Source organism: Falco punctatus, assembly GCF_963210335.1.
Source record: "Falco punctatus genome assembly, chromosome: 5".
Classification (NCBI taxonomy): domain Eukaryota; kingdom Metazoa; phylum Chordata; class Aves; order Falconiformes; family Falconidae; genus Falco; species Falco punctatus.
This window is the reverse complement of record NC_137584.1, coordinates 11,123,700-11,149,645: the sequence shown is the minus strand read 5'-3', so window position 1 is coordinate 11,149,645 and position 25,946 is coordinate 11,123,700. Positions and strand designations below refer to the sequence as shown.

The 25,946-nt window shown below is 38.6% G+C and overlaps 1 protein-coding gene across 8 annotated transcripts in view; it reads right to left on the bottom strand.

Moving 5' to 3' along the window:
• Positions 1-25,946, bottom strand: part of COL12A1 (collagen type XII alpha 1 chain) — a 106,493-nt gene that overhangs the window by 56,007 nt on the left and 24,540 nt on the right. For 6 of the 8 annotated variants that reach the window (XM_080388153.1, XM_080388152.1, XM_080388155.1 and 3 more), the window contains 12 exons: positions 16,024-16,293; positions 13,453-13,719; positions 10,943-11,135; positions 8,050-8,171; positions 5,244-5,393; positions 5,039-5,158; positions 4,339-4,503; positions 4,002-4,148; positions 3,209-3,348; positions 1,867-1,996; positions 675-820; positions 269-398 (listed from right to left, as the gene is read on the bottom strand). In XM_080388153.1, the coding sequence (XP_080244279.1) occupies positions 269-398; positions 675-820; positions 1,867-1,996; positions 3,209-3,348; positions 4,002-4,148; positions 4,339-4,503; positions 5,039-5,158; positions 5,244-5,393; positions 8,050-8,171; positions 10,943-11,135; positions 13,453-13,719; positions 16,024-16,293 (1,980 nt within the window). The remainder of the gene's footprint in view (positions 1-268; positions 399-674; positions 821-1,866; positions 1,997-3,208; positions 3,349-4,001; positions 4,149-4,338; positions 4,504-5,038; positions 5,159-5,243; positions 5,394-8,049; positions 8,172-10,942; positions 11,136-13,452; positions 13,720-16,023; positions 16,294-25,946) is intronic. The other 2 variants (XM_080388158.1, XM_080388159.1) reach the window with 1 other exon arrangement.

Genomic DNA, 25,946 nt, shown 5'->3' with positions numbered 1-25,946 from the left:
ACCTTTTAAAAACACTATAACCCCAAGATTGTCAAGCCAACTTCCTTCATTGTTCAAGGGAAAATCTCATGTTCCCTTTTAATAGTTGGTCCCTTTTCAATGAAATTGCCTTTAAGATCTTTTAGAAATGTATGAGCATTATAAAATGCATAAGACATGGAAAAGATGGTCTTCTAAACAAAACAATATATAAAAAATTCTACATTAAATAAAATTAAAATTAAATATTGCTGAAACAATAACAAAGCAAAAATCAAGGTGTCCATACATGTCACTTCCTGGGTGGTTAGTGGGTCACTGGTGATATCACCAAACAATACGTAAGCTGTTAAAGTGTACTCAGTGTTGGGGATGAGATCTACCAGCTGCACCTCATTCACTGATGGTCCAACACGCATCTGCACATGAAAAATAACACACCATGTTTAAAAACTGAAGAAAGCAATGGCAGAAAAGCAAGCAATGATTTCACTTCAAGGGAATTTTGTTTGTGAGTTTGAGAGTATATTTACAGCTTCCTGACTGATGTCATTGTATACAATATCCCTGTAAGTTCACCACACTTCAAGAACTACATGCAATCTCTTTTGACTATTATGATAGATCAAGGAAATCTATCAGTTTTTCTTAATTTATTTTTGGTACATACAGGAAATAAAGACAAATTCTCTTACTTCTTTCTCTGTGGTTGGGACTGTGGCGTTCACAGGTTCATACGTTAACAAATAACCAGTAGCTCCATTGAGAGGTTCCCATCTCACTCGCATGGAAGTTGATCCAATGTCATAAACATTCAAGTTTCTAACTGAAGAGATTGGCACTTTCAAATAGAAAATATATATTAATTTATTTCCTTCACCTTCTTCAGCTTTCATATTTTACATCACAGGAAAGTATCACTGAGAATACTGCACATAGGTATTTAGGGTAAATTATGGGTAGTAGAAAGGTGATCTGCAAGTAGTGGTATTTTAAGTGGTGCTTAGTTTAAGAATGAGATAAAGGTTATCATATCTTGAATGTGCTAAAGATTTGCTATGCACATAACTAAAATTATCTTGCAAGTCTGCATTGGAACACTTGAATAATCTAAAAAGCAACACTAACTCACATGAATGCTCCAATACGAAACAACATGACTAGTTTTGGATCTGTAAAAGGATTTTTTTGTACTTTCTTCTTGTTTTCTATATTTCTGAAATTATTAAATAAACATCAAAAGCTGCCATAGATTTCATAAACACCATATGCATACTTTAAGGGTTTATACCAAGCCTAATACAAAACAATCAAAGAACTGCAATGAACAGCTAACGTTCAATATTCTTAAAGAGGCAGCAAAGTCACTCTGTTGCATTCAGCATAAATATATCTAAAATCAATCATGTAGACAGCTAATAATAGAAACACAGTTATGTCTCATAGAAGTGACATAATTGTGTTGAATTGCTTTTTGTTGATCTTATAAAATTAGAATGATTTTCTATAGTATTCTGGCTGCTAGTAGCAAGAATTAATTACATAGTATAAAAATGAAGGAGTACACATTTGTATATGACCAGATTTCAGGAATTTATAAACTCTGTCTTGTAATTCATGTCTGTTGTTCTAGTCTTGTACAGTCATGCTTTATAAGCCTGGAAAAAAGCTGGAACAAACATTTTTTACTACACTGCAGTTTCACTTTGCTAAAGTTTCCTGGCCAAGATCTGAACAACCACTGTAACACAACACAATTTGGTCATTCAAATTAAAAATTTTGCTTCTTCTAAGAAGAAAACTCATAGTGCTAAAAGTTCTACTGGACAGTTTCCCAGATGCCAAACTGGCTGTTAATATGTTATTCAAGTTCCATTTCTAACTTACAAGTTGTTTCCCTGCCGATTAGAGGTTCACTGCTTTCATCTTCTACCACAGAAAACACGTTAACAACATACTCTGTTTCAGGTTTCAGATCTTTCAGAACGGTTGTTGTTTCCATCCTACTTACATAAAACTACATAAAAGAGAAGCAATGTTAGCCACTGTACAACAAATGCATTTGTAATCTTATCTCTAAGAAAAAAACATCATTCCTTATGAAAGCCTTCAAAAATCAATGGTATGGAACTAAAAATAAGTATGGTCTTAATCTTCTATGTATTTTGTCTGACAGTATACCATTATTTTTGCAAAGCAACCCGTAGGGAAACCTTAGAGGGGCAATTGTTCTCAATAGAGCTGGATATATCTAGCAGTACTCACTGTGCATCCTGCTTTCACACATAGTTTATACTTTTACATTACTCAGCAACATAAAGAAAGTGCCAGGGATGTATGTTACCACTTTACAAAAAAGTTTTAAACACCCAAGATAGTCTAGATGGTTGCAGCACATGGCATTAGCACCACCTTGCAGAACAGAAATGCCAGCAAAGAGTCAAGCTGTAAAGTCAGTGTGAACTGGAATGACTGCTCTAACCTTAATCAAAGACCAAATCCTGATTTTATGATTTACTAAGACTAAATTCTCCATGAGTCAAATCTGAGTTAAGATTTAAAAGCCACATTCAGAGGTGGGAAGTTCGGAGTTAGGTACACAGAGATGCCTAACTTCATTCTCCTAAATATTATTCTGTGTGGTTGAAGTGAGTAATGAGCAATTCAGATTGTCTGGAATCAAGAGTTGCCTGTTGCTGGCTCTCTGTGTAGAAAATAACCACAAGATGAGTTTGACCCTGTGCATTAAACAGTTTGGAGGTTATGCTTCTGCACAGATTCAAAGTACCATCATACAATGTTAATCTAAGTACTACCTCACAACCTGTATCACCCACTGCCTTTTTTTCTATTGTCAAGAAAATGTACTAAAAGGACATTGAGCCTACCCATGAGTATGCTCAGAAAATTTCTGCTACAGACTTATTTAAACCAATAAATGACAATGGAATATGGACAGAAAGGAATTACTAGAAACACAAGTCAACTGGCTTTTCAGAAATACATTTTACTCCTGGATTCATGATACCAAAACCGCTAAAGTCATCTTTATGCTCCTAATTTTCATAATTTTGTGTATCATTTACTGAGGCATGATATTCTTGACCTTGGGAGCTTTTTTTCATTTACTGTTATACCATACACAGAACAAACTTCAGAAATATATTACTGTGATGTGGAAGTCCAAGGTTATTATGGACAATGTCAGAGATGAACATATGGTACTAACCTGTTGAGGGCTACCACCAGAGGTAGGATAATATTCAACTCTGTATCTGTCAACACTCTCAGGAGGTGGACTCCATCTCAGTCTGAAAGAACGAGGTGTCACTTCCGAAATAACAAGGTTAGAGGGAGGTGGCAAATCACCTACAAGTGGAAGCAAATTTAAAAATTATTAATTTATCTTATATCATCAGAAATAAAACATGAGGCACAAAAAAATTGCTTGAGGGGGCAGGGGAAACCACTTTATGTGCTCACTCATGTTTCTATTTCCTCAGGAATTCTTAAAACAACTGTGTGAAGAGATAGCTCACCATCATACCCTCAAGAACAAACAAGGTCCCTATCATTCCTACTCCACCTTCAAAAACAGTGTTTCACTGTAGAACCACCAGCTAACATTACTGTTTTTCCATGCTCGGCTCTGCTTTTGGACTGTCAGACATTAATACTTGAAAAGAGCAGGGCTGTTGAAATTTTCCTTATTGGGTGACTATCGTCAAAGAACCTGCCACAGTGAGCAAAAAGGTGACACACTGAGTAACATCCTTCCTGAGTCTGGAAGAAAAGAAGGCACTTCCAGCCATGTCATGCTGCGTTAGGTATAACACAGTCATTGTTGAAAGGAAAGGAAGAACCCCTGCAGGGTAGTCCAGGTGGTCTGCATAACTTCCTCACACCAGCAGCTGAAAAAACAGCCCAGGGCCACACAGTGTTCCCAATAAGTAATAAAAAGGAATTAGCACTGCAAGCACTTAAATGGAAAAAGGATGAATTAGTCTGAAAATGTGACATACCTGGACCTTTCACACTGTTACACAGATTTGTGGTAACATCATCAACAATGCTAGACAAGAAGGAGAAATCTGCAACATTGTAAGCATGGATGTCATCTGGATCCGTTGCAATCTGTTTCAGTTCATTTTCATCTGCATTTTTAATACCTTACAAAGAAGACATGCAAACAAAACTTATTAGAGATTATGGCCATGAAACATAATGCCATGAATTTAAGTCCCTAAACCCATTCTTTGAATACCTTTTTAGGTGTTTATATATGTGGCCACTTCTCTGGGCATTTAGCAGATGGGCAAAAGGGGGATGGTGCAGGCCACCTCTTCATATAATACTTACCAATTGCATAAAGTTCCACTCCCTCATCTCTGAGTCTTCTTGAAGGGGTGACTACATCATCTTGTGATTTTCCATCAGTGATGAGAACACCAATTTTGCGAGCTCTGGGTCTTAAGCCTACATCTTGTTTGAAGTTGTTTTTTAAGATGAAATCCAAGGCCATTCCTAGCATGATACAAAGAAGGTAACCATCACTACATAATATTTCCATATAGTAGTCATGGTAAAAGAGAGCATTTCATCCCAATAATTTCACTCTGACAACATCATTCCACAATTTACTTCCTTCTGGAAGCACTCAGAATCAAGTTGCAGCCCATCATCTAGAATTATCAGCAACTGATACTGTTGCAGCCCTCTCAAAGTCTCTTACCTCTTACCTTTTATGCATCACCCTCCTATCTGATCTCCTCTAGCCTCCCTTCTGGGTCCTCACCTCATCTTCATCCCAACCCTCACATGGAAGTGCCTTTTCTTCTTATAAGCCCAACAGCAACACAAGCTTTTAATCTCTCAAGTTCTTCTCCATCACATTTCTCCAGACTTCCACTGACTTTATATGCCTGTTCTCTTCCCAGACTGAATTGAATTGTAAGGCACTTCCATCATGGACAAATTTGCGCTCATCGAACAATACTGTGGTCAGTTACTCGAATTATTCTTATTGGAGCTTAACGAAAATCCTGGAAGTGTAACATACCTGTTAGAGTATTCCCTCCTTTGTATGGTAAGTTAGCTACAGCCTCTAACAAACTCTGTTTGGTTTGGTAAGCATTGAGATTCCATTCTGTCCTGGGATCTCCACTATACTGTGCAAGACCTGGAAAAAAGGCCATCATTACCCAGTTATTATGTGGCTGTGTGGCAGTTACCCCTCATTTTCCCTCTGACATATGAGGACTTACCAATCTGTACTTTGTCAGGACCAATATCAAAAACTTCAACAATACGGGCAATGAAGTTCCTGATAGTTTTAAAATTTGGCCGCCCGATACTCCATGAGCCATCTACCAGCAGCACAATATCAGCTTCTGCTCTGGTTCTACATTCTAAACCTGCCATGTCAACCAGAAAAATAAAAACTTAGCATGATAGCTTTCAACCAGAAACATACAGCCTTAGCATGATCGTTTTCTTTCCCTATCCTTTTATATGACACATGCCATGAGTTAGTTTCCAAAATAACTCTAGTTTTATTCACTGGCATGCTGTCAAGTATGACCTATTTGTGAACGTTATTCACACTAGTCACTGGTTCCATGGCAAAAGCTGTATAAATTTCTTCATGTATGTTTCGTTTTATAAATAAGGCTTCACAAATGTCAAGGCCAGTGCTCTTCTCTATTGTTATGTCATAATCTGTTCTGGTCTTTGGTTGATAACTTGATTTCAGAGGTTTTGCAAAAGATTACTAAACTAACCACTGACATAGCAGTGAGCATTATCAGATTATCCAGATTTACAGTGGTTTAGTCTGTCACAGATAGCTAAACTACTGCTTAATTTTCAACTATGTAATAGTAGAGTTAATAGTATATATTACAACCACTTTCAAATAAATAGCATTTCTGAATTTTCAGGGGAAAAGGAAATAGTAATACAAGTGGTATAGAAGTTTGCACATACAGGAAAGAAAGAACACAATTTAGAGAAGATACACAAACATAAACACAGGTGAAGAGATAGAGAGGGGGCAAGAACAAACATTTATATAAAGCTGCAATGTTCTGAAAAGGTAGGAAGTTATTTCATATATCTTCAGTTTACAAATTACAGAATAAAATACTCATCATATTGTTTTCATCACAAGGAAAGTCACAAAATATTTACACAAAACAGAAAGACACAATGATTTTATCCACAGCCATTTTGGAAAAAAAAATATATCCTTGCTCTCTCTCTTTTCCTGTAGATTGTGTTACCAGCTGCAAATTTTCTGGCTTCCTGCCATCAGAGCTTCTGGTCTTTATATGGAAGAAATCCCATTGAGAAAAATCAGCCACACTCATCACAGTTGAAAGATATTGTGATTTCATTTATGTTCCACATAATTGATCCAACACTGTAGACTCATGAATATAACTATTCCTTGTACCTGGGAGTTAAAAGCATGATCTTCTTCTGCATAGAAAATATAGATCTAGTCTTTAGTCAAGACAATAAAATCAGTTGGGAGTAGGTTTTAAGTAAAACCATGTTAGTTCAAAAAATTGCATGCATAACTTTAATATGGAAATTAAAGTTAGCTTCATGTACAATATAAAAGTTAAACTATTTTGACTTTTATCTTTCTTCCAACTACCATAGGTCCCCACATGGAAAATTCTAGCAAAGGCACCAAACCTAGGGTGATTTTTTTCCCCCTATTAATAAATAATGAACTATTACATTTACAGTCCCAGATATAAAATTTATTCTTCACATTAACCATTACTTAAATCCATGCATTTTTAAAACTGGTTAGCTTAAATAATATAGCACTGAAGACAGAAATGACAGCTGCCATAATAAAAAATAACAAACCACTTGGTGCAATTATTTTTCTGCCAGACTTCTTATTACACCTTTACTCTAATGTCACTGATGGTCTGTTATGTAGTTTTTCTCAGTTTTACCCTCTTGTAGTAGATACAGTGGGATAGCAATTAATTAAGAAGTTTCTAAAATTTTGCCAATAAAGTTACACAAGGTGAGTATTTTTTACACAGCCCAGTGTGGACACAAGGCATGAAAGAGGTTAAGCGAAAAGAATATAGTCAACTGTCAGAAATCTTTTTTCTTTATTTAATTCTGAAAAGCCTTTGCTGTTGGTTTCTTTCTTCTCACCAAATTCTCTGTGATGGTTTTGCAAGCCTTGAAAGGACAGAGTAGAAAAGCTTTTACATCTAAGTGTATACTTGGCTATTACGAAGCAAAGACCTGCTTATTTACACATTCCATGAAGGAGAATTGAGCCCTGAAACCCTCTTCATCCAATACTAATTGAGAGTATGGTGGGCACAATATTAGCATGCAAAGGCCCGTTAACCATACAAAGGGATCAGGTATAACATTCTAGAAACTTTGACTGGAAGGTTTAGCTACAGAGGGAGAAACTCCCAGATATTGGAGAGCACTCAGCAACTGCATTTCTGAACTAAATCTCCTCCTTCTATAGTAAAAAAAACCCAACAACCAAACACCAACAACCTAAATACTGGTTATGTTGAATATAAACTTAAATAATACACAATAACACTAGGAGATTCCCAACTATCAGATCTTTGTTCATTATGTCATCTTAGTCTTAAAAGGAAAAGTCATCATATAAGGGCAAGCAAAGGGCTAAAGACCTGCTTAAAATTCCTTGTTCTACTCCTGTGAACACCCCTGTAGATGAGCCATGATCTCTGTTCAAGAATTTGACCTTATGTGATTTAACACAGATGTGGATAGCTTGAAAATGCAATGCAGATGGCTTTGAGTAATCAGCAAAACATGGGTTTCCTGAGTTATCATCTCTGTAAGATCATCTAAAGGGTGCAAAGGACTAGAACCATGGATTGGGGCACACTGAGTGGTCATTTCAGACTAGGGGTTATGTCATCAGGGTAGGGAGTATACTGAATCCTGTAAATAAATATTTACGTGCATTTATCAGAAAAATGGCAAGAAAACACTGACAAATATTTGGTCTTTTTTTTATCCAAAAAGACTGCCTTCCATGTTTACCTCTAGATAAAAATGGCTCCGAAGTAGTATCTGAAAGTGTCGTCATCTCTTGTCCAACCAGGGGGCTGCTCTCTCCTCCTTCAAACATTCCAAAAACGTTTACCTTATAGGTAGTTCCTGCCCTGCAATAACAAATGTAAAATAAACAAATGTACCATAACTGAAGTAATTTGGCTACTCGATGCTGACACTTCACTTATGAAATTCTCACAGGAAAACAATCCCCCATGGAAAAGAAGGTGCTAAAACTTGAAGCCCAAAGAATAGCTCTTCCACAAGACAGCAAAGTTTTGATAATTTAAAAGCTGATTCTAGATTCTATACTTAAAATGTATAGCCTTCATTCAAGCAATTTAAGACCCAAACCTCAAGAGCAATGTATCCCAACAAATTTTAAGTCAGGGGGTTAAAAAAACAAAAAAAAACCAAAAAAAGAAAACACCACACTAGAAGGACTGCTGCATGGATGAACAAAGAGCTCCTGGATAAACTCAAACACAAAGGAGGCCTACAGGGGGTGGAAGCAAGGACAGGTAGCCTGGGAGGAATACAGAGAAATTGTTTGCGCAATTCTCAGTAAGAAAAGGTAAAGCCCTGACAGAATTAAATCTAGCCGGGGACATCAAGGGCAACAAGAAAAGCTTCTATAGGTACGTCAGCAAGGAAAGGGAGACTAAGGAAAATTTGGGCCCTCTCCAGAAGGAAACAGGAGACCTGGTTACCCAGACATGCAGAAGACTGAGGTACTCAACAACTTTTTTACCTCAGCCTTCACCAGCAAGTGCTCCAGCCACACTGCCCAAGTTGCAGAAGGCAAAGGCAGGGACTGAGAGAATGAAGAACCACCCACTGCATGAGATGACTGGGTTTGAGACCATCTAAGGAACTTAAAAGTGCACAAGTCCATGGGACTTGATGAGATACATCTGCGGGTCTTGATGGAACTAGCAGATTAAGTGGCTAAGCCACTACACATCATATCTGTGAAGTCGTGCCAATCCAGTGAAGTTCCCACTGACTGGAAAAGGAGAAACATAACTCCCATTTTTAAAAAGCAAGACCTGCAGTGACAGGCCAGTCAGTCTCACCTGCATGCCCAGCAAGACCATGGAGCAGATCCTTCATGCTAAGGCACCTGGAGAATAAGGAGGTGATTGGTGACGGCCATCATGGCTTCACTAAGGGGAAATTGTGCCTGACAAATCTGGTGGACACCTATGATGGGGTTACAGCACTGATGGATGAGGAAAGGGCAACCAATGTCATCTACCTGGTCTTGTGCAAAGCATTTGACATTGTTCCACACAACATCCCTGTCTCTAAACTGAACAGACATGGATTTGATGGATGGACCACTTGGTGGATAAGGAATTGGCTGGATGGTCACACTCAAAAGAGTTGTGGTCCATGTCTCAGTGTCCAAGGCAGACAAGTGGCGCTGCTCAGGGGTTGTACTGGGACGGGTGCTGTTTAGCATCTTTGTTGGCAGCATGGACAGTGGGATTGGGCGCACCCACAGCCAGTTTGCCGACAGCACCAAGCTGTGTGATGTGGTCAAGATGCTGGAGGGAAAGGATGCCATCCAGAGGGACCTTGACAGGGTGGCCCTGTGCAAACCTCATGAAGTCCAACCAGGCCAAGTGCAAGGTCCTGCACGTGGATCGGGGCAATCCCAAGCACAGATACAGGCTGGGCGGTGGATGGATTGACACCAGCCCCGAGGAGAAGGACTTGGGGGTACTGGTGGGCGAAGAACTGAATATGAGCCAGCAACGTGTGCTTGCAGCCACAAAGCCAACCATATCCTGGGCTGTGTCAAAAGAAGCATGGCCAGCAGGTTTGTCCCCCTCTAACAGAGATTTTGATGAGCTGTCATAGAGACCCCACCTGGAGTACTACATTGAGTTCTGGAGCCCCCAGCATAAGAAGGACATGGACCTGTTGGAGCGAGTCCAGAGGAGGGCCACAAAGATGATCAGAGGGCTGGAGCATCTATTCTATGAAGACAGGCTGAGAGCTGGGGTTGTTCAGCCTGGAGAAGAGAAGGCTCCAAGGACACCTTATAGCAGCTGTCCAGTACCTCACGGGGGCCTACAAGGAAGCTGGAGAGAGACCTTTTACAAGGGCATGTAGTGACAGGACAGGGGGGAATGGCTTTAAACTGAAAGAGGGTAGACTTAGATCAGAGATTAGGGAGAAATTTTTCACAGTGAGGGTGACGAGGCACTGGAGCAGGTTGCCCAGGGAAGCTGTGGGTGCCTCATCGCTGGGAGTGCTCAGGGCCAGGCTGGATGGGGCTTTTAGCAACCTGGTGTGGTGGGAGGTGTCCCTGCCCATGGCAGGGGGTTGGAACTAGATGATTTTTAAGGTCCCTTTCAACCCAAACCATTCTATGATTCTATGACTTTTCATGATCCTATTTTTAACATAATTAATATATTTGCATAACAGATTTTGTTATGGTCTGAAGCCTACTTTATAAATCCAGGCCTCTGAGAAAATGAATCAAGAACTAAACTAAGCTTTTATTAACAAACATGAGGTAAGGATCTTTTGGGAGGAAACTTTAGAAATCCCAGCTTTATTCAGTATCCCATTAGCTTTCTCATATGCAAAATGCAGAACACAGCCTCTGCTCACAACTTTGCCTCCTTCAGTTCCTGTGAGAATATCACAAGCGATGTGAATGAATAATCTCAGAAAGAGCCCTGCCAGGTGTCTTTCAGCAACTGCATAACAAGATCCTCACAGCTTATTGACAAAATTACTTTCTTACTTACAGTAGATTTTGCCAGGTGTTTCATTCCCAGATCATGATTAAACAAAAACCCTAAGCTAAAGCTATTTAAAATTACAACAACAACAACAAATCCACATTAATTATTATCCATACCTAAGCTCCTCCAATACCACTGTGCTGTCATATGGCCCCACTATTAATTCTCCAAGACTCCCATCTTCTTCAGTAGGGTGGAAAGTTACTTTGTACCCCTTCACTCGCCCTGGGGCTGGCTCCCAGGTTACTCGAAAACTTGACATAGTAGAATCAGAAGTTCTCAGATTTCGAGGTGGTTTAAAGGGAGAGGCTGCAAGGATGGAAAGAAAGGGTTTAAATCAGGCCTGCTTATTGGAAAAAAATCAAAAAGTACGCTTTTATGTAAAAATCCATATACAAATCCAGTATTAGTAGTAGTCCTAAACTCTTCATGCCTTTCCTTTGACATAAAGACGAGTACCGAGATGTGAGAGGTGAGATTCACTTCACCTAATTTTAGCTCTCTAACCAGTAGGTATGTAGGCTAAGTTTGTTACCAAGGCTCCCTCTACAGTCAAGTGACTGAGGGATAGATAACAATTCATCTCACCTACCTTGAACATCCATCTGATCTTACAATAAATGTTGACAACAGGTGGACTAACCACCATCAGTCTTCCTCTCTACTAATTATGAAGAAAGACTAGATTACCAGCTTAAACTAGCCCTTTCTCTTTTAAATGGCAACAAGTAGGTGAGCCATGTAGACCAAAAGAGAGAAATGGAAGCAGCTTCCTCTCAAATCAACACTGGAAAAATCAGAATTTAGTGCAGGCAAAAGTCACACCCAGCCAGTATTCATACACCGGTATCACTTCTCAAACATCCTTCCTTCTCAAATCCCTGGGTCCCAGAGGTCAGAATATGGACAGGGTGGAAGCAAGGACCCTTTGATAGAGAAGGTCCTGCCAACAGTTCTCTCCCTTTACAGGCTCAGGGCCTGGCAGCTCAAGCAACTTCACCAACCACGGGTGTGGCAGTATGTCAAAAAATAATTCTTCAGAGGAGTGCCAGCCAAACAGCTTGAGGTTTTTAGGTCAAGAGCAACTTCCTATGAAGACTAACGGCTGGCCGGTGCAGGTCAGCATTCACAGACAGCAGTTAACAAGCCTGCTACTACCTTCTGCATCACTTTTGCTTTTGTGCAACTCTGAAGTGCAGTCATAAAAAACTGCAGCAGTGTAACCTCAAAGTTGCAAAAATGGGAATTATAGTAAACACAAAGTCACAGCTATAGCTTTGGAGTGAAATGGTGGAGGGGAAAAAAATAAGTTTGTCTTATCCCTGTGCCTATGTAATTGTCTAACTGTAGATGAAAGATCATAAATGTTCACAGACTGTGAATGCTGCTGAAAAACTGTAGATACATTCCCACTCACAAGTTAAAATACAGCTTCTCTGTCTCATCTCTGATGATACTCCTTGACTTATCGTGACAGCTTCAACTAACAAGATCATTCAGGCTCCACTGGCTTCCAAAGAGTGATTACCACCACAACTATTTACACTGAAAGCAAGGAGGCATATTCGTGTCATGATGAACAGGTCAAAAATCAAAAGCAGCTGGATGATCTGAGATTTTTCTCAGTATAATTTTCAATATTGAAAAACTAAGTGTTGGTCAAGAGCTGATCAAGTTTTCATGGCTCCTCTGCATCAAAAACGTTTTAATTTAAAAAGAAATCTTCCTCTAGTAATAGAGGTACCCATATCTCCACTGATAGGAGACTCGTTTCTTACTTCCCATCATCATGCGATATGACATATGTTCAAAGAACAAAGAATGGCATGAAGTACTTATAGTGTACCTCAGCGAATGGCACTAGTCCCATATGGGTAGAAATACCTTGAAAAAAATTCTCATTTGGTAATGGCTTTCTATCTGTGGGAGCAGAAAACTGACTCTAGATTTGGTTGATTTGCTCTGGATGTCAAGAGGACATTTCCTTACAAAATTAAATACCAGCATCAGATGCATACTAAAGGCAAAGCAGAAAATTACTTTTGCTTTTACTGCAAAAATCCCTTCACCAGGACTTAATAAATGTTTTAAAGTTTCAGCTTCTGAGACAGAAGACACCTTGTCCATAAGAGCATGGCCTCTGAGGTCAGGCTTCCACTGATGACTCTTCAAAATTATCTACTCCTCCATTTTATTACCTCAGTTTTTCCACAGGAAATATGGTGACCAAAGAAAACAAATCTAAGTAGTAGGATGATGGGTAGCTTTTTAATCAATACTCACAATCAAAAGGCAAATTATGAAACTACGGACAACACTTAGGTAGTCTGTTGATATACTGTCTTCCTCACAGAACACTGTTTTGACTTCTGATGACAGTCTTTCCGAACAAGTCCAATATTTTCAACCATATTTTATACCCTCAGTATCAACAACAAAAAGCTGTGCTCAGGCTATGCCACAGTGAAGTTTCCAACAAATCAAGCTTTCCTAAATCTCTAACATTTTCCTCAATTTGCCTGTAAATTCATGATCTTGGCAGACTCCATCACACTTTTCTATGTATCATCATTATTAATTTTAAGCACAAAACTTTAATTATCAAATCCTGTACAAGTTTGCATACCTGTTGTTCCTTCTGCTTTTCTTGATTTTCCTTGTCCAAAATCATAAATTGGAACAACACTGAGGTCATATGTAGTTCGTGGCTTAAGTCGCTTTAACACTATACTTGTAGCAGGAGCATTTACTCTTCCAAACATCTGCCTTCCTCCACTGCGTGGTCGGTAGTACACACGATATGACAAGACTTTCCCAGGTGAAGGCTGCCATGTAACTCTCATTGAATTTTCTGTCTCGTTGTCTACTGTCACAGTCCTGGCATTTGGTGACACTTTTCAGTGTAAAAATACAGATAAATGTTTACTTTGTCATATGAAGATATATTCAAATTCATGCCTAAAAAATTCATTCTGCTCTATTAAAAAAAAAAAATTGCCCACTTTAAAATTACAGTATTTGATTGTGGGGAAGACACAGAGGAATCTCACAGGCTATTGTTAATTTATTTTTTTTTAACTGAAATGGACTAAACATAAGTGTGCTTTCTACTACAGAGAAAAAAAAAAAGACGGAAGTATAAATTACAGGAAAGTATGGCATAATTGGGAGTTTTATTTAGTCACACTTTCAAGTAATCTGTTAAATAATGGATTCAGCACTCTCAAATGAAAATGATGAATTATAAAGCCATTATTTTTTATGAACACAATGTCCTATAGAATCAAGTTTTTCTAAGTTTTGAGTTTACAGATCGGATAAGGTACCGGTAAATAGCTAAACTGCTGGGTATTGGGTTCCACACAAACTATCCTGCAAACAGCGTTGAGTGACTTTCCAAATGCTCAGAAAATCACTCACCACTATTTGCAGGATAGTATATGTGCTGAAATAAGCACATGGACTAATAAAGCATTTTCTCTACAAATTGCAGCATTTGGCTTTTCAGAAATATTTTCCAGGCTGTACAAAAGTTACAAATGATCTGAAGTGAACTGAAAGGTACATAATGCTGGCTGTCAGCTGGAACAAGCCATCTAGGTTTTGGCAAAATAGAACCTTCTTGGCGTGCCAGGATTGGTCAGTATTTCATCACATGGTAAGGCAGGAATTGCAGGGTACAGTATCCTCTCCCAGTCCTAGGAACTGATAATTTCTATTTGTGTTTGTACCAGAAAGATGCAATGTTAGTTAGCCTCAGGTCTGGGTCTATGGGTAGGCCTGGCAGCCAGTTCCCTCAGACAGCACACTGAGAGAAACAACAAATGATATGGCTAAGCTGCCTGCTTAACCCGGAAAAGGCAGGACAGCTAATGCTGCTGTTCTTGAAGAAGGAAGGAAGATGTGGGACAGCAGTCTGCTTTGATGCTGGGGAGTCAGCTCTAACCAAGAGCAGCAATCACTACTCTTGCGAGACCTTAAGAGCAACTATATGGGTGAAGGACAAACATTAACATAGTTCAGCATCCTGTCTCCACAGCAGTCAAAACAGATGCTTAAGAAAGAGTACAAGAACATCTGAACACATGATGCCTCCCTGGAGCACTCCCTCAGGCCCTGTCTTCACATGGAGTCATAGAATCATAGAATAATTTAGGTTGGAAAAGATCTTTGAGATCATCCAGTCCAACTGTTAAACCAGGACTGCCAAGTCCATCACTAAATCATGTCCCTAAGCACCACATCTACGCATTTTTTTAAATACCTCTAAGGGTGGTGATCCCACCACCTCCCTGGGCAGCCCATTCCAATGCTTAACAACCATTTTAGGGAAGAATTTTTTCCTAATATCCCATCTAAACCCCCCCTGGTGCAACTTGAGGCCATTTCCTCTTATCCTGTTGCTCATTATCTAGGAGAAGAGATCTACCCCCACCTACCTACAACCTCCTTTCAGGTAGTTGTAGAGAGCAATAATGTCCCCCTTGAGTCTCCTCCTCTCCAGACTACACAACCCCAGTTCACATGGCCCCTTTAGACAAACAGAAACATTCAGGCTGATCCAGGGCACCCCTTCATTCATTCTGGTTCCTTTACTTGCCAGTTCTTGCAATAAGGCAACAAGCTATCCCTGGCCTCTCAGTATTTTTCACTTTGCCTGCTATGCACGAGAGGTTTTGAGCCTGCCTTGACTAATACTACAGAATGTTTAGCAAGTAAGAAAAAAGAAGAGCCTTGGGAAAGGTAAATAACAAACATCAAAATCACCCAGTGAGTCTCAGTTTGAGGACTGTGAAGATTGGAAAGGGCAATAGTTTGGAAAGGAAATTTATTCATTCTGTAGGAATTTACCCCACCTTTCCTCCTTACTCTATTCATAACATTTCTTCCACCTGATTTCCAGCAGTCACACCAAACCCATGAAAGGCTGGCTTCAGAGTAATTTGCAGACAAAAATCACACCTTAAGTTTGAAGTAATTCTTGCTGAATCCAAACCTATGTTACATAGAAAATATTTTCCTTTCTTTAATGGTCAAACAAAAAGCCAGAACTGACTGATTTGAGGTGGCATTTTTGTTTGGAGGGACTTTACAGCAAAAAAATGGTGAAGAAAAATAAGGTCCATTTTCTTTAAAATATGATAATTTCATAAAGAATGGAACGTTGCAAACAGTGGTAATGTTGTACTACACTCACCATCAGTAAAAGCCTCTCCTTCTACTGGGTCTCCTTCTCCACTGCTGTAGGTTGCATATACTGAAATCCTATATTTAGTCTCTGGTTCCAAGCCTTCTAGCACAGCATCCACTGTATTTCCAGGGACTCTCTTCTCTCCCATCTCATCATCATAAAGTGATTTCCATACTATCCTATAATCATTAACTGCTCCTGGAGCTGGTGTCCATGATAACCCAACTGTAGTGTCAGTTATGTCTGTGGTAACCAAATTACGCGGTGAACCACGTTCTGCAAGAAAGAAAACAGAAAATTATCTCTAAATTACAAACAGCAAAAGTTAGCAAGATACAAATGGAAAAGTAAAATGATCATAAAGGCAAAATCAAACTTTTCCCATCAATATTAGTTTCAATAATATACATCTGTAGTTCCACAAAACGCTTAAACTTAACTTTAGACTATGAATGATCCTATCTCCTGCCATGCAAGATACTTAGCAGTCATGTTTTAGAATATGTAAAATAAAAATGGCTTTAATCAGATTTGGAATGAAGCCAGTGCTTAAATATGCTGCAGCTCATTTAGGTAGGTTTTAACTCTCAAGTAAATAACTTTATTTCATTCATTCGTCTTCATCCTCATGTGTGTAACTTTTTTCTGGGGAGTAAATAAAGGAAACTTTTACCTGAGTCAAACAGTCTTTTCTCTGACAACCGTATCTTCTTATTTAATAGTACTATTCTTATCTTCCCGACTATCGCTTACCAGATCTATCAGCTATTTCATTTTATGTTTACAACTAATTTTCAGCGTTGTTTCCTTCATGCCACAGTTACAGTAGAAAATAGTCTCCATCTTTCCACTCATAAGATTTGTACCTCCTTCCTCCCTGGAGTTTGTTCCAGCCAGCTTGGAACAAAGGAAACAGCTCGTTAGTCTGTGAAATCCAGTTGTCAGCTGGATGCGTGAGTCTCACCTAACACACCAGAGCAATTCCACTGCTTAAAATGGAGCTTATTGGTCTAAAGTGGTGCAGTGAAAGGAGTGTCTCTGTTTAATGTTTAACATACGTCTATAGCGTATGTTCAATTTTCCTCTTGCAGTGGCTGGCTTTTGATGGCAGGAAAGGAGCGCTGACTGGTGGACTTAATGAAATGGCCCCACTGTAGCAAAAACTGCAAAAGGGATCTACAAAACGAGAGCCACATACACACAGAAGTGCTTGATTCTTTGATGCGTGTTCCCTGTGGCCTTTCTCCCTGTACAGGACACTGCTGAGAGACTGCTTAGCAAGATAACTTAAACATTTGAGGTGGCCTTATAACATCACAGTTAAGTTTTACCTTCACTGATAAAAACATATCCCTATATTATACCGTAGCAGCCACAGGACCAGATTCAAAATTCTTTGAACACAGAGAAATTCAGTACCTATCTAATTTCCACTGCTTAGGCTCATTGCAAGAACAGACCTCACTGTTTTCAGAAGCCTGAAGCAGTTTTAGTCCAAGACTAAGCAATAAGTTGCTCAAAGTCATATACTGTGTTTTCACTTTTCCTATTCATTTGTCTTTCACTTCCACTGCAAATCTGCAACATTTCCAAACATAATCCCACTGGAGCAAACAGGACTACCTGTACAAAGCATCATTTTGGAAATACCTCATTGCCAGCACAAATTCATTAAAACTGAGCCTATGAATGCCACTTGGCTTAATAATGAAAAGAAATTAATATCAAGCTATCTGAAAACAATGTTTACAGTATAATAAAGATTCACCAACTACACAGATTACGGAATCAGAGGGTACCACTCAAACCGCAAAGCTGACTCTCAAATATAGCTAACAGAGCATGTACTAGAATTCCTTTTGTTGTGAGGTTTTTCTGATATTAATTCACAGTCCTGGGACATCCCATCATGTTTTTCTGGAGACAATTATTTTCCCATCCTAACTCTTAATCAGTTCTTACAATCTTACTCTTCAAACCAAGTTTTAGCCTCACAATATAAATCACCAAAATTTATGGCATCTTCTCTGCAAAAAAATCTTAAGATACAGAGGTCTGGGTAAAGTTCATTTGTTTACCTTTTCACAACAATAGCAGTTGCACACAGTGAAAAAGTTATAGTGAAAAGGTCTGATTCAGCTCATGCTTCATGAAGTCTCACCAAATTCAGTGACTGCATTAAATGAAAGCCAGAGCAGAATCTAAACTCCAAAGACCAATTTTCCTGGAAGCCTGAAAAAAGGACTTGCCTTCAAAAGTAAATTACACCAATTTTTCTGTCTGCTCTTAAGCTTCTACTCCCAAATCTTGGCTTTTTCATATAATAAAAAAAATATTCAAGCAATCCAAATGGAAAAAATATGGAAAACTTAACTTGATAGAATGCACAGATGTCTCACAATAAAAAACTTTCTTTCCATATTTTAATGTAATATAAATATACAAGTCACTTTATTTTGGCTACTTTAAAACATGGCTCTGCCACAACATGATTTCAGTATTAAAGTATCTGCTACCACAGCACAATTTTTTGCAAGCCTACTCTTGGACACTACAGCTAATGATATATGTTGGAAACACCACAAAAACAACTGCATATTTAAAACCTTTATTGATTAAGTCATTATTGAGGTAATTAAATAACAGAGGAAAATAATTTGTTTGGAATGGACTATAACGAACACCAGTTACTGTAATATGATGGTTCTGAAAGAAATATTCTTTAGACCTAAATGTCTTTTTTAAAAGTCAAGGTAAGAGTGGGAAAAGGGACTGGGATTCCTCCCAAACCACTAGAACTAAATGGAAAATTTTTACTTCAAATAGTTGGAAACTGCTGACAAGACAACCTACCTACTAAGGGAAATTGGACTTTTTATATGTTACACTGCAACCAAGAACACTTTTTTAACATAACACACTAACTTGATTTGCACCTCATGTGTGAGGTGGAAGTTCACTGACAACTTTTTTCTGCTTCACTGGATCTCCTAGTGTTTTTGTATTAGGGGAGCAGCTGTGTTTAAGATGCAGTTCAACTGTAAGCCTTAAATTATTAGGATTCCATCAAATATTATCAAAGCTGCTACACTCAGAGTCAAGAAACATATTTATGCTCCACAATAACACTGACATAATGTAGTTATTAGCAAACATTTGATCTTTTAAATATTTTTCCCTTGGTTTAAAACAAAGTATCTAGTTACCTTGCTTACGTTTCACACACACACACACACACACACACACACACACACAAAAAAAGAAAAAAAAAGAAGAAAAAAAAAAAAAGAAAAATAAAGTCTACAACTGTAACACCTAAGCAGTTATTCCGTTCTTTGGTCCACATGTTCAGAAATGCTTGTTGTACACTTACTTCTTGCCTGCTTGTTTAAACAGTATGGATAAGGAGCACAGGAAGACAACATACACTGTAAGAAAGAAAAGAGCTGGCTGCTCAGGTCACAAGTGGTTGTTGAAAGACTCCTGATTTTTCCTGACTTGAAATGGAAGCTAAAGTATGCTCATCACTTCATACAGCCCCCAGGTCATCAGCAAGTGAGGAAGTAGTTGATTTTTTAAAATTATCCCCTAACAAGCATTAGGTCCTATGATGCTCTGGAGCACCAAAGCAGCTGGTATAAGCACAGCTGCAAGTCACAGTGAATACATACACAGTAAAAGAGAGTGTTTGCATGGACAGGTCAAACCTCTGCCTGGATGAGCAAGCTAGTCACCAGTTTCAGGCTATCAGATTGTCTTTAGCAGTCTATCTCAGAGCTGGTCTATCTGCAGTCCCTTGTACATCTCTACCATCTCTCAGTGCAGACACACTCTCAAAAATTGATTTGGTATCTTTCAGTCAGGTGCTTTTACACCCATTCTCGATTTCTGCAATGTCAAGTTTCCACATTAAGTTTTTCCACTATAGTATGCCAGAGACACAATTAATGCAGTTTCCCTGTGTCCACTTGGATTACTTCCCACAGCTCTCCAGCAATCACTGTTGTTATTGAACACAAGACTGTGAATCAGCTAAAATTAAAATGTTGACCTTCATAAAAATCAAAAAGCCTTATTCAAATGGCCTTTCCCCTCAGAAACACTTACACAACTCCAGCAGATTTCAGTAGGAGTTGTACATGCAGTTTGGGCCCAAAGTTTAAACAGTTTTCTGTATGTGCTCTTAAAATCAGCTTTCAAGAACAATCTGCAGTGGTAAATTTCATGCAGACCAATGTTTCATTTAAGTTAAACATAGGACTGATCTAAGCCAGCATCGTAAAAGGTCAGAATCAACTGAATAAATGAGCATTCTCTTGCAGAGGCATATACCAAAACTTTATGGCCTGAGTCCTGCCTGTTTACAATGGGATACATCAGGAGTCAGCAGGCTAGGCTGCCACAGCCAAGGATACAAGTGCGCACATCAGATGAGACAGTGAGACAGTAGCAGAATCACTTCAAGGTTTTACTTTAATGGTCCAACTCTCCTCAGCACTGGAGGAGGCAGTCACATCGGCTGTCTGATATCCTTCCCTCCAAAGCACAAAGTAGTTGGTTATTCCTGGAGTACCAGCCATCAGGCACGTAAAGAAGGGATGTGGACATGGTGCAAGTGAGAGTCAAGGACTTGCCACACAAAGGAAATGCTCACTTGACCGTTACAGCAGGTTTCTTGCTCTTCTGCTGCTGGGAACACAGAAAGGTGAGAAGATGCAAACCAGGAGAGTTCCAGCATGAGGGATTTTGGCCAGAGCACTCCTGAGTCCCTGCTCAGGAAGGAATTCATACTCGGTCCCTTTAATATTTTATATGTCTTTTCCAACAGTAAACCAGTTAACACTACTCTCAGCTGCCTAGAAATATCTTTTTATTGTTCATTCAACCTTCTCCTGTGTTAATTTTTTTCTGATATATATGTAATTTCCCATGTAAAACTAAGATAATTTTCCACAGATTATCATAACTCATTTTCAAATGTCAGGCTCAAAAATCTTGGAATGTATAATTTTTAAAATGCATGAAACAGCATTAAATCTCCTGAGGACACTGAGTCCTTGTTTCTGTCAGGACAGAAGCAGCACTACAAAGTCTGAACATTACGTAAAGTCCCTGTGATATGCTAAAAACCTCATTGTAAGAAAATGTCACTTGAATTTGTACTATGCTGCCTGTAGGAGGTCATTAATTTCTAAAGCACTCTTATGTTACTATAAAAACAATTTTTAAAAAAATTATTTACCAAAAAACTGCTTTCTACTTTCTGACCAAAAATGACACCACCACCCCACAATCCCCAAACCTAAACTCTAAGAAATATATACAACATAAAATAACTTAAAAGTGAAAAACTACACAGTCATGACAACTTTTTTAATATATTGCTTTAGTACAGCTCAATCCTCACAGAACAAATAGGAACCCATCAAATGGGATGGCAGGATTGAGCCCTATATCATTGAAACATAGATTCTCTTTCTAAAGGGGAGAGGTTATGACATAATTATCTCTCAGATTTGCCTCCTGAATATAATATACCACACTTCTTGTTTATACTACAATGTACAAAAAATGGGTTGACTTTCTGCTAGTGTAGACTAGCGGTCTCATTTATTTAAAAAAAAAAACTATGTTCATTGGCACCAACAGTGTTTCTAGCCTAGGAAATTCACTGGTATAAATGGAAATGCTTTGAAATTTCTCAGTGCAAGCAAGATGGGAATCTGACCACTGAATCTTTCTCTGAAAAAAAGGCTTTTATGATAAATGCCTCTGAAATTCATACTTAAAAGTGTAATGACTTCCCTGCTTAGAGTCAGTAAGTGAAATATTCTTAAAGCTGTTCTTTAAAAATATGTAACTGCCAGCAAAAGGACACTCATAAAATAGATCTGCAGCTTCCAAATTTACAGACAATCATTAAGATTAAACATTTCTGTGTAGATTCTTTAATCTCACAAAGAATTTGTTTCTGTTTAAAACAACAGCAAATTATGAAAGTTAATCTATTTAGCAGCTAATGTACAGTATGTTCTTTTCATCTGACAGCATGCCTCTGAGCAGAAAACTAGATTCTTGCCAGACTTATAACCACCTCTCTTATTAAAAAACAGATTAGAAAAACAGTAGCTCTCACAAACCGCTCACTGTCTGTTGCATTTACACTCACTGCCCTCACTGTGTTTATCATTGTATTTTATTTCTGATGTATGATGACCTGGGTAAGATCTTATGATCTCCTCAAAAATTGAAAGGCATATGGTTTGTTTGGGTTGTTAGGGGAACAGGAGGGAGACTTTTCCCTAAGGCATTGCTGTGGGTGTTTCTTACTTGTTCCTCAATCTGTAGAACATATCATCAAATATAACCTTCACTGCTAATTTTAGTTCCCCCAGTTGTCACAAGCCTTGTGCCACCACACAGCAAACAGCAGTCTACACTGATTTAATTTACTTCAGCAGTTTCAATGACTTTGTGTGAGCTGAGGGGATTCAGAGCCAACAAAATATGCCTGAGGAAAATTTTTCCATGGCACCTTTATAGAAGGGTTCCGAGCAAAGCTGCCTAGCGATGGATCACCATGCACCTTTGAAACTGAGAAGATAAAAGTGGAGTGTTTTCTACAGCACATATTTTGCATGTGCAGTTATGTTTAATGCAGTATGAAATATAAAGCTCCAGAACTTTCACCTCTGGATGGTACTTCATAACTGCAGACTCAAAAAGGCTGTATAAGAGATCAGAGCACTATAATTTTCCTAAAATCTGGATTACTGAAGAAGGAAAGCACACTTCTTCAACAAAGGGGCAAAAACACTGTTTCCCTTTTCCCACTCTACAAACACAAGAAAGAAATAAACCCATTCTCTCTGAATAACAATTACCTGTATGGTATGGAACAGCACCCACAGAAGAGAGTCATTTTCTGATTACTCAATTTGCTAAAGTCTCTATTTCATTTTGTCTGTGAACAGTTCATAAAATTCTGATCCTCTGGCATGTGTTTATCTTTGGGTTGGACCAGATAGCTATGCAAACAGTTTATAGAAGAGATTATCTACAGTTACTTGGGGGAATATTTGCGTTCTCTGTTTTATACAGAGAAACAATAAGGGCAAGTATATACTTAGCAAAAAGAAAAACAAAAGGAGAAGTAGAGATTACCCAGCTGGTAAATGCTATCAAGTACACAGAATGATTGCTGGGTTTGTGTGGATTAATTTTCCTGAGTGTCCTGAAACAAACAAGCCACTTCAAAACACTGAAAAACTGCCATGCAGAGGAAAGCTGAGGAAGAGGAGGACCTTCCAAGAGCAATTTTTAACTGCTCCAAAATACTTTGGAGATAACATACATAACTGAAGGACCTTCTGTGAATGCCTGGGCAGACACGTTCTTGTAAATCATGTTAGAGCAGTCTGAAAAATTATCGGTCTTTCTCTCTCTGCTGAAGTCTACCCTTGCAACCTTACCCATGTGAGCTCTCCTACTACATGCAGAGAAAAATAAAACATTATTGAAGGCAGTAAGAATGTTTGTCTACACCCTTGGTCACAGGGGACCATTTAGTGACTCAGTAAAATTCCCTAAACATCTGAGATTGGATTTTTCATTTCCTGCCACTTGAATATACAATAGCTGGAGAAGCTACTGTATCCAGCTCCTCTTATTCTCACTTTCCTATTAGTGCTGAAATGTTTACTGCACCCAAACTGATTTCTCTTAGGCTACATATCAATACCATAAACTAACTGTCCTAGCCTGAAAGGTAATCTCAAGTCTAGTTCTTGATATTATGATGAACTGGAGTGGCCAGCAACTATGGCATCACTGATCAAATAGGTTTGGTGAGAATTCATATGGTGAAGACATCAAGTAAGCCTCATCAGGATTCCTAGTACAGGAAAATACTTAAGTGCTCGGTACTTCAGTGCTGTTGGCAATGAAAAACACACACTGCACTATTTTGTTTCTCAGACGCTATGGCTCACGGAAAAACTATCTGAAATACTAAACACTTTTTTATGCTTCCTTTCACAGCTTTTTTGTCATTACTGTTGATAAGTTTATTTCTCCAGGAGCTAAGAGCTGTCCCATTCCCAGCCTCAGTGAGACAAGTTATTTCAGCTAATAGTTAGTCAAGTATTCACTTCACTGACCTGTATAATTTTTCAGCCAAGTCCAACCATATTTATTTTAGCTTCACAGGCAGCATGACTTCTCAAGTAAATTTCTGCACTAAGCTTTGAAGTCTGAATGTTACCTTTCAGTTCTAAAATTGCAACCCTTTTATTCTTAATTGTCTCTTTTTTCTCAAAGGTATTATCTTTTTATCCTTCAATGAGGTAAGACAGTACCATACAGTGAAATGTCATCTTATATCCACTTTAACAGATATTCTGAGAACATTTCATGACATTAGTCAGAGTCCTTTAAAATATGCATGGACCATGTCCAAAGAGTTTTGGCCTAATTCAAGTATTTTTATTACCCCGTGAAACTGCAGATATGCAGATTACTGAAATATACAGTGGATGTTTCATGAGGAAACATCATGACTGAAGCCTCTGCTGTCATACAAAAAGAAATTTGTACTCTATTCTTTACCTTTGATCACCCAGTAATGACTGACATCTGTATATGCTCTTACTAACATTTTATTTAACCAAGAAAAATGTAATAGACAGCTTTAATGCAAAGCATAATATTTTCTGGAGTGCACCCTGACAGAGTTTTCAAATCCAGCTTAATCATCAAAGGGTATACATTCCAGTCACAAAACTACACCTGTCAAAATGGTAAAAGTAATTTTAAATTTGGGTTTCTCCCAGGTGAGGATCTGAATAAAAAGTAATTCAGTTAAGTGCTAGGATGCTTATTTATTCATAAATAAGACAAAATCTGTCACAGAGTTTTTTAACTAAGGTTTTAATTTAATTGCTTAGAGTCAAATCTCCTACAGGAATGCTTCTGTCCTTTTAAGTGCAACATCCAGTTTAAACTCATCTGGTTGCTTACAAACCCATTCCCGAGCTATAGTCTACTAGCCATTTAAATTGTTTGACTCTTCAACCAAATTTCAGAATTTTTTTTCTTATTATTGACAATTTATCACTGCAGGAAGTCCAAATCAGTATCAGAGCCCTCCTGGAAGATGGTGAGGATGGGGCACACACTGAAAGAACAAGACAGTCTCTACCTGAGGCTGAATTCTGGTTCTCTGATTACTCTGTCTTTTCAATTCCACTGTATTTTAATTCACTGCTCTATTTATAATGTGTTTTAACTGAAGCTCTAGGCAATGCCTTAGAATTTTTTTCTGTTGCTCAGGTTTTGTGATAGGGTAAAAAGCCAAGCTTATTTTATGAATATGACAAATGCTTGATCTCTCCAGAGCTCCATGTTAATAAATGGTCTCTCACTACAAAGATACTCAATAAAAACCTTTCCACCAAATGTAAACAGTTAAACTGGTCAATCCTTCACTAAAATTTGAGGCATCTCCCTAAGGAAGTGGACAATTCAGTCTGTTTAACAGAGAGCCAGAGGCCTCTCAAGACTTGCAAAGGAAGACCAAGGCACTCCCCTCTCCACTGACAGCACAGAGAAAAAAGCAGGGATATCAGGCTCCTCTGTCCACTTGGGATCCAGTCTGGTCTTGTTTTGAGAGCAAATTTGCATTCCTGGATGTACAGTGGCTCAGGTTCAGTGGAAAGAGTAAAGGAAGGAGAATCTTGCCCAGCATATACTACAGCCTTGTGAATCTGCTGGGATGCGAAAATGTGAATTCAGACTCTCCCAGACTGAGTAAGGCCTACATCTCCATGCCCAATCTTCCCTCCAAAGCAGAATACCATACAAAAGGAAGTGGCAGCACCACCACCACCACCGAGGAAGTTCAAGTCCTGAGCACCTCTGGCTTTTATGGA